The sequence below is a fragment of the Cetorhinus maximus genome, chromosome 27, assembly GCF_964194155.1.
Source record: "Cetorhinus maximus chromosome 27, sCetMax3.hap1.1, whole genome shotgun sequence".
NCBI lineage: Eukaryota > Metazoa > Chordata > Chondrichthyes > Lamniformes > Cetorhinidae > Cetorhinus > Cetorhinus maximus.
The window spans coordinates 28,183,080-28,192,376 of record NC_135905.1 but is presented as its reverse complement, the minus strand read 5'-3'; the positions used below and the strand labels follow the sequence as shown (position 1 = coordinate 28,192,376).

The 9,297-nt window shown below is 43.7% G+C and overlaps 1 protein-coding gene across 2 annotated transcripts in view; it reads left to right on the top strand.

Annotated features, from left to right (window-relative positions):
• Positions 1-1,763: 1,763 nt before the first annotated feature.
• Positions 1,764-9,297, top strand: part of LOC144668658 (protein transport protein Sec24A-like) — a 49,996-nt gene continuing 42,462 nt past the window's right edge. For both annotated transcript variants that reach the window (XM_078530944.1, XM_078530943.1), the window contains exons 1-2: positions 1,764-1,894; positions 8,733-8,850. In XM_078530944.1, the coding sequence (XP_078387070.1) occupies positions 8,787-8,850 (64 nt within the window). In that variant the 5' untranslated portion in view covers positions 1,764-1,894; positions 8,733-8,786. The remainder of the gene's footprint in view (positions 1,895-8,732; positions 8,851-9,297) is intronic.

The following is a 9,297-nucleotide window of genomic DNA, read 5'->3' as shown; positions in this document are numbered from 1 at the left end:
GGGGGGGTGGGGGCGATTTCTACCAGGTGAACATTAGGAGCAGCGGCAGCTCCACCCGGTGTTCCTGCCCGGACAGGGTGACTGAGCACAGCAGGTGGCCCTTCGGCCCAGCCGGTCTGTGCTGCCTCATTGAGGAATCCGTCCCATCAACCCCCCCCTCCCCCACCCCCACCCGCTCCCGTCTCCTGAAACCCGGTCGCCTTTGGGAATTTCACCCACTGGATCCGCTCCGGGTCCATTGCTCCCGATTCACCGCCGATACTGTCCCTCCCGCCCCCGGGCCCGGGGTCCCGCTCCCGGTCTCCCCCCTCACCGGCCCCGCTGCCCCCGGCCCCACTCACCGGCAGCAACTGCCCTCCGCCCTGCACCGGAAACACAGAGACTGGATCCGGGTCAGCGACAGTCACCTGACCCTGAGAGAGAGAGAGAGAGAGAGAGAGGGAAATGAAAAGGAATGGAGAGAGAGAAGGGGAAATAGGAAAGGGAGAGAGAGAAGGGGAAATAGGAAAGGGAGAGAGAGGGAGAAGGAGAAATAGGAAAGGGGAGAGAGGGAGAAGGGAAAATAGGAAAGGGAGAGAGAGGGAGAAGGAGAAATAGGAAAGGGAGAGAGAGGGAGAAGGAGAAATAGGAAAGGGAGAGAGAGAAGGGGAAATAGGAAAGGGAGAGAGGGAGAAGGAGAAATAGGAAAGGGAGAGAGAGGGAGAAGGAGAAATAGGAAAGGGAGAGAGAGGGAGAAGGAGAAATAGGAAAGGGAGAGAGAGAAGGAGAAATAGGAAAGGGAGAGAGAGGGAGAAGGAGAAATAGGAAAGGGAGAGAGAGAAGGGGAAATAGGAAAGGGAGAGAGAGGGAGAAGGAGAAATAGGAAAGGGAGAGAGAGGGAGAAGGAGAAATAGGAAAGGGAGAGAGAGGGAGAAGGAGAAATAGGAAAGGGAGAGAGAGGGAGAAGGAGAAATAGGAAAGGGAGAGAGAGAAGGGGAAATAGGAAAGGGAGAGAGAGAAGGGGAAATAGGAAAGGGAGAGAGAGAAGGGGAAATAGGAAAGGGAGAGAGAGTGAGAAGGAGAAATAGGAAAGGGAGAGAAGGGAAAATAGGAAAGGGAGAGAGAGTGAGAAGGAGAAATAGGAAAGGGAGAGAGAGAAGGGGAAATAGGAAAGGGAGAGAAGGGGAAATAGGGAAGGGAGAGAAGGGAAAATAGGAAAGGGAGAGAGAAGGGAAAATAGGAAAGGAGAGAGAGTGAGAGAGAAAGGGAAATAGGAACTGGAGAGAGAGGGAGAAGGGGAAATGGGAAAGGGAGAGAGAGGGAGAAGGGGAAATGGGAAAGGGAGAAGGGGAAATAGGAGAAAGAAAGCAAACAGGAAAGCAGGAGGAAAAAGAGAAAGAAGAAATAGGAGATGAAAGGAGATTGCAAACAAGAAAAAGTAGGAAAAGGAAAGAAGTAAGAAAAGGCAAGCAAAAGAAAGAAGAGATGGGAAAGGGAAAGGCCAGAGGAAGCACGAACAGGTATGGAAAGGGGGAAAAAGAAAGGAAATAGGGAAAAGAAAGGGAGGGAACAAAGGAAAGACAGGAAAGGAAGAGAGTGGAAATCAAAGGAATAAAAGAAGGGGGGAATGGGAAGAAAGGGATGAAATATAAATAAGGCACATGGAAATATGTTGTGAGGATTTTAGTTGGGAACATTGAGGAGAGGAAGAGGCTGGAAGGGAAATAAATAGGGAGAGGCAGGGACAGAGACAAAGAGAGAGATAGGGAAAATCGGGAGGGAGAGGGAATAAAGAAGCTGAGGAAAGCATAGACACACAGGGACACAGAGGAAGATAGAAACCACAATTTGAGAGGGAGGGCAAGGCACAGCCATAGATAAGTCAACATATACTCAGGGATAGAGAGGAAGTCTGGTGAGTGCAGAATGCAGAATCCCCAAGCAGTAATGTAGCTGGAGTTGGTCGGTTGTTTTGGGAGTGACCTTTAGACTGATTGGAAGGGGCAGCCGCCACTGTTCCCTCTTGAGGATTTCTGGGCTGCATTGGTCCCATCGGTGATGTGGCTGGAACGAACCAACATGTGAGGAAGAAGAGACCCAGCTTGAGGGACTCTCTATGATGAGACTGAACCTGATATTAGGGAAATATAATGGAGGCTTCCTGCATTGCTGTCAGGATTCATTCAGTTATTGCCCTGAAGCAATACTCAGGAGAAAGGAACAGTCTCCTGTTTTATCTGTCTGCTGACCTCATTGTGCACAATTATTCCATTAACAGGTGACAGGCTCCCTGTCTTTGATAGCTGTGTTACATAGACCGACATAGAACTTATAGCACAGGAACAGGCTATTTGGCTGAACCAGCCCATGCCAGTGTGTTTGCTCCGTACAAGTCTTCTCCCACCCTACTTCATCTAACATTGACCCTCTATTGCTTTCTCCCTCATGTACTCTGGTCTCAGCCTAACTGTTTCTATGCTATTGACCTTAACCGCTCCCTTTGGTAGCGAGTTTCGCGTTCTCAGCACCCTTGAGTAAAGAAGTTTCTCTGAATTCCTGATTGGACTTATTGGTGACTATCATATTTATGGCCCCTCATGTATTACATACATAAGAATGACATTAGGCCTCCTGATACCCCCACCCTTGGGTTCCCGAGGGCAGAATCTACACAGCTGATCTCTCCAATTGAGGTAGTTTGATCTTCTGCAGTCAATTCCTGAAACAGAGCAGGAAATTCAAACAGTTTGATAGCATGGTAGGGTCGGGGAATACTTATATTCTTTGGATTTGGTGTGTTTGTATTGTATAATGCTTTAAATGTGGCCCATAGGGAATCATTGGTGTACATCCAAGCGGCCCACAGGGACTAAACTTTGGATACTGGTGTTTTTGGGATATGGATTAAAATCAACAGTTTGCATTCATGTGACCTGCTTGGCAGGAGTGTAAGGAGACAAAAATTAACACCATGGAAAAGAAGGAGACATTAGGAAGGTTCACTAGGTTGTTTCCTGGGATGAAGGGGTTGCCTCATGAGGCAAAGTTGAGCAGGTTGGGCCTCAATTAGAGTTTAGATAAATGAGAGGTGATTCTGTGGGGGCTTGAGAAAGTAGATTCTGAGAGGATGTTTTGTCTTGTGGGGGATTCTAGGGGACACAGTTTAAAGATAAGGGTCTCCCTCCATTTAAGACGGGAGATGAGGAGAAATTTCTTCTCTCAAAGGATCGTTAGCCTTGGAATTCTCTTCCACAGAGAGCAGTGGAGGCTTGGTCATTAAATATATTCAAGGCTGAGTTAGACAGATTTTTGATTGACAAGAAAGCCAAGGGTTTATGGGGGGCAGACAAGAAAGTGCCGATAAAGCCACAATCACGGTTTTATTGAGTTGGGTAGTAGGCTTGATGGGCTGAATGGCCTACTCCTGCTTCTATTTATTACAAGCGAAAGCTTGGTCAAATAGTTAGATTTTAAGGAGCGTGCTAAAGGTGGAGAGAGACGAGGGAGGTTGAGGGAAGGAATTCCAGATATTACGGCCTAGACAGCTGGAGGCAAGCATGGCAGCGGTGCAGCGATTAAAACCAAGGTCAGAATTAAAGTACATAGAATTCTCGAAGGATTGTGAGGCTGGAGGAAGTTACAGAGATAAGGAGGAGCAAAGCCATGAAGGGATTTGAATAGGAATTTAAAAATGAATCGCTGCTGGACTGGGAACCAGAGTAGATCAGCGAGCACAGGGGTGAATAGGACAAATAATATATTAAACTCACCTTGCAGGTCGGTAAAATGAAGTGAAAGTGAAAATATCGGACAGATGCGTATGCATTTACTAATCTAAATATTATGCAAGTGCTGACAGTCCATTGAAAAGATATACACAGCAAATATTAGTCAATAGCTGAGATCAAAGCTCCAGATTTGACCTGTGTTCCGTGTGGAACAATCTTTAATGATTCGGAGTCTGTGGTCAGGATCGGCCTGCAACCCCTGCTTCAAATGAACATTTCAGGCTTGGCTAATGCCTCTCTCAAAAAAGGAAAAACTTGCATTTACATAGCACCTTATACAACCACCGATGTCCCAAAACGCTTTACATGCAGTACGTTTGATGTGGAGTCACTGTTGTACTGTAGGAAACATGGTAGCCCATTTGTGCACAGCAAGCTCCCAGAAACAGCAATGTGATAATCACCAGTTAATCCGTTTTCGTGATGTCAATTGAGGGATAAATATTGGCCAGGCCACCAGGGCGAATTCTCCTGTTCTTTGAAATAGTGCTGTGGATTTTTTTTACATCTGCCTGAGAGAGCAGATGGGGGGCTTTGGTTTAACATCTCAACCCAAAAGACAGCACCTCTGACAATGCAGCACTCCCTCAGTACTGCACTGGATTGTCAGCCTAGCTTGTCATGCATGGGCCTGGAGTGGGACTTGAACCCACAATCTTGTGACTCAGAGGGGATAGCGTTACCTTCAGCTGACAAAATTGAATTGCTTTGTGATATTTTCGTGTTGAGTCTCACATACAATTAAACAGCAACTGGACCAAGGTTACCAGTGAGGGCTGGGCATTGAACTCCAGCTAGAAATCAGTTCCTTCAGGCAAGGAATAAAAGTTCTTGAGAAAGTAAAATAGATTAATCCTAGGAACATTAACCTTCAGAGTCGTTATAGTCGGAATGGAATCCACGTGTGTTTTCTGGAAATGTTACAGACAAGTCACGTTACCCCACAACATCGCAGCTGAATGTAAGATTTGTGCCTCTAGTATCTTACGTGGAGTCCCTTCCAATTATTGGTCACTCTTTGTGTGAGGAAGCTTTTCCTGAGAACTGCTCTAAACTAGGTATCTGCTAGTTTTAATTTGTGTCTCAGTTGTCACGAATCCTTCTACCCACCCAATAATTTGTTTTCAACTGTGAATCATTAGACCGATTGTTTAGCTGCCATTTCCTCCTGTTTTCTGATCTTGGGGAGGAGCCTAAAATCTGCGAGTTGCTGCTAAACTGTAGAAATAAAGCTACTTTTTAGCTGACCTCGGCTTCTGAGCCTGTGTAGAGCAAGTGGACCTCCTAATCTTAGGAGTCTGTGCAGCAGAATAAAAACACGAGGTATCACTTTTGACTCTGTAGCACTTACCTCTGAGTTCAAGTTTCACTCCAGAGACCTGAGCACATGATCTACTGGAAGCTGATACTCTCAGGGCAGTACTGAGGGAGTGCTGCACTATTGAAGGTGGCGTCATTCAGATAAAACATTAAGCTGAGGTCCCATATGCTCTCTCAACTGGATGTAAAAGTTTTATCCCCAAAAATATACTGTAATCATGAAATTTATAAAGGTACATTCCAAAACTTTTCTAATTGAATATTTCAGGAAACATAATAAAATTCAACTTTTCTCCACACATGTTCCACCCTGAGGTGCCTCAATACAATTTCAATACTCTTGATATTTACAATATATGTTCCATGTCAGTCAGACCCAGGGTAATGCTCTGGGGACCTGGGTTCAAATCCCACCACAGCAGATGGTGAAATTTGAATTCGATAGAAATCTGGAATTAAAAGTCTGATGGTGACTATGAACCCATTGCCGATTGTTGTAAAAACCCATCTGGTTCGCTAATGTCCTTTAGGGAAGGAAATTTGCCATCCTTACCTGGTCTGGCCTACATGTGACTCCAGACCCACAGCAAGGTGGTTGACTCTTAAATGCCCTCTGAGCAAGGGCAATTAGGGATGGGCAATAAATTCTGGCCTAGGCAACGACGCTCACATCCCGTGAACGAATAAAAAAAACATACAGCCCGAGGGGTTCTACACAATTTCCAGTCCCTTGGTGTACCATGGTTGAAAGGCTTTAGACAGTGGCTTCCCCCACTGCATCTCCGTGGTAGCTGCCTCAAGCTTTAGTGCATCCCTCAGCACGTGGTCCTGGACCTTGGAATGTTCCAGTCTGAAACACTCGGTTGTAGATGACTCTTAAAGATCCCACAACACTATTTGAAGAAGAGCAGTGGATTTCTATTTCACCTTGGCCAGGACAGCAGAATCAGAGGACATTGTCTGCACTTTATAGTCAATTCAAACTAATGTATAGAAGCAATATGTCATTGAGTGAGTGGTCAATCTGTGAAAGGGACTCACTCGAGAGATGATGGAAGCAGATAATATTCAACCAAATGCAAATTAGATAAATTACTTTCAAGAAATAATATCATAGGATACAACATATGAGTAATTTGAAACAATGTGGTATGTTTAGGACGCTCGAGTAAAATCTCATTTGGCTCATTAATGAACTTAGGAGAAGGAAATCTGCCATCCTTACCTGGTCTAGTCTATATATGACTCCAGACCCACAGCAATGTGGTTGACTCTTAACTACCCTCTGAAATGGCTGAACAAGCCATTCTGTTGTATTCCAGAAGGAGGGTCACCAACACCGTCTCAAGGGCAATGAAGGATGCTCAATAAATGCTGCTCTTGCCAGCGATCCCCACGTTCCATGACTGATTAAGAAAAGGTGGCTGGACCTGTGGTTCCCAAAGGTCTTCATCACATGGGTTTTCCTAGCACAAGTCTGGACCTGTTGTAGATTAACCGACAGAGATCGATCACTCTGACCGGTCAACAGTTGGAGTACTATGTGACTAAGAAATGGATATAGACGAGTTTTTATCAGTCAGTAGCTTCTGTGTTGTAGAGATAAACACCATGGTTTTGGTTACATGTCTCTGAGCTGAAAATCAGTTGAAATTGCTCAGTTAAATCACTTTGGCATTGTGATGCAATGCCTTTCTGTTGTCACATGGTTACAGCCAACCAATGAGCATTGGCTATTGTGGACAAAATGACTGATGAGTACTTTTGGTCACGTTGTTCCATGGACCAAACACAGACAATGAGCAGCAGCTTGCTGCTGTTACCAGGTACCAATGAGCCAATATAAATCGAAGTCTGCTGATTTCTCACTGTCCGCCTACCCAAACTTTATTACCGTTGGTACCGAACCCTATCAAGCAAGGAATATTCAGGAGCGTCCTGTACACAACAGCAACTAATAAGATAACTGGAAAATGACACAATCAGGAGAGTCGCATCACCGATAGTTGAAAGATTGCAAGATTTTTGTCAGGCAATAAGATTCCTGGAATGCGATGCCAACATTTGGAAAATTGGAAAAAATTATTGGTCAATGATAATTGGAAAAAAGTTTATGTGCTAATTTTTATATATTATTATAGACATTTTGTGTATTTAATTGAGAGCTTGTTGGTGGAACTCCAACAAGGAGATCCTCTTTCAATATTGGGCCCTCAGAGACTTATATCGATATGACAGAGATTTCCAAAGTCAGTTTGGGAATTCTTTATAGGGATGGTTGAAGACTTCAGTGATCGAATGCATTGCTGTTCAATCAGCTTTTTACTCCAGAGTGTTTTCATATATTTATAATAAGCCAAATAATTAACAAGAAGAATTTCAGATCACATCCTTCAAATCCTAGAGGAAAATATTGGCTAAATTCATCAGTAGTCAGAGAGAACATGTTCCACTTTGGACTTTAAAAGAAAATATATAAAGAAGAGAAGTTCATTCATACTCATCTGTCAGAGAAGCAAGTAGTCATTTTGTAATTACCAGGGTTATTTTAGTCACAGGAGGAATAATCATTTTAGTTGTGTTATATTTCATTGGTAAGTTTTGGGAGATATTTAGACCTAGTTTTTTTATGTAGCCTAGTCTTTTGTTCCCAAATGTTAGTCACCTTTTAGTTTCAGTCCAGAGAAAACTCTGTCAAATATTTGCCAGCACGTTTTGCGTCATGTTCCATTTTCTTTTAAATGAGTACAAATTCAGGCAGATTGTAAAGCTGGCTGATCATTCGCTAAGGCCCAGATTGTACTGCCCACCAAACCAAATTTCACCACTTTCATTCATTTCAATTTGGCGACTACCAAAGTATACTTTAATCCCAAAAATTGATTAAAATTTTTGTTTTGGTCTCCCCTCTTTATCTCAATTTTTAATTACGGCTTCATTTTTGAAAAAGTACAGCTCGAACTTGCCTGGGACAAAAAAAATCAATAATTTATTCATTACCTATTGTTTTTCCTCATTTTGGTTGACAACATTCACACAATAAAGCTGAGAGTGTGCTGTTTATAAAGGAAGGAAAATAGTGCCATGTAAAATTGAATTTGGGTGTAAAGCTAGAAAGGGCAAATAAATGAAAGGTGGGTTCACTTATAAAATACAATTTTTGAATATGTTTGAGAAATGATGAATCAAAGACACTCAAATCACAAAACATGGTACCTCCAAACAAAAGATCAATCCTGTTATTTCAAACCCCTGCCGAATTAATTTAGAAACAAGGCATATTGGAAAAGAATACATTATTTGATTGCCATAGTCAGTGACCCACTACAATACACAGAATGCCCTCGTTTTTAATCTGGGCTAAGACTGACAATGAGATAATCAACATCTCCCTTCCCTGTAACATAAAACCTCTATGGCAACGAGGGTGGGGGTGGGGCTGGGGAGTTGGAGTGGGGGGGGGGGTGGGGTGGGGTGCGGTGGAGGTGGTGGGAGATGGCGCAGCACTTTATGCAGTCAACCTGGAGACTAACTGAGGTTGCACATTGCCAAGGGACGTAGCATGCATAATGTGAAAGGGGAGAGTGGGTGGAGTTACTCACACTGTATATCAAAAGACTGAGACGCATTTGCCAACTTTTGCAGGAGACCCTGGGACAAAGAGGATGGTTGTGGCAGAATGTTGAGTTTCACCCAGTTATGATGCCAGCCTTTTTTAAATCCACTAAACATTTAAAGAGGAAAGTCCACCCTGTGCCCTTGGGTAAGTGCTTGCCCTTTACGTGATTCTTGAGATGTTTTTGGCTCATTACAGGCTAATGTAGAAGTTTGGATTTTAAAAAATTTGCTGTGTATAACATAATGCCACTTCAGTGACATCAGTTGTGACTAATTTAGAACTAGGCAAGTCAGTCTCAGAATAAAGGGTCAGACACTTAGGACTGAGATGAGGAGAAATTTCTTCACCCTAAGGGTAGTGAAGAGCTGTGAATTCTTCATCGATTGTAATCAAGACTGAGACCAATAGATTTGGGGGCACGAAGGAGGTTGAGGGATATGGAAGTTTTACGGGAAGGTGTAGTTGAGAGAGAAGATCAGCCATCATTATTGAATGGTAGAGGCAGCTTGTAGGACGGAATTACCTCCTCCTGCTCCTATTTCCAATGGAACATCTCTGCCGACCAACACTGGGAAGAACTAATGTTTGCTC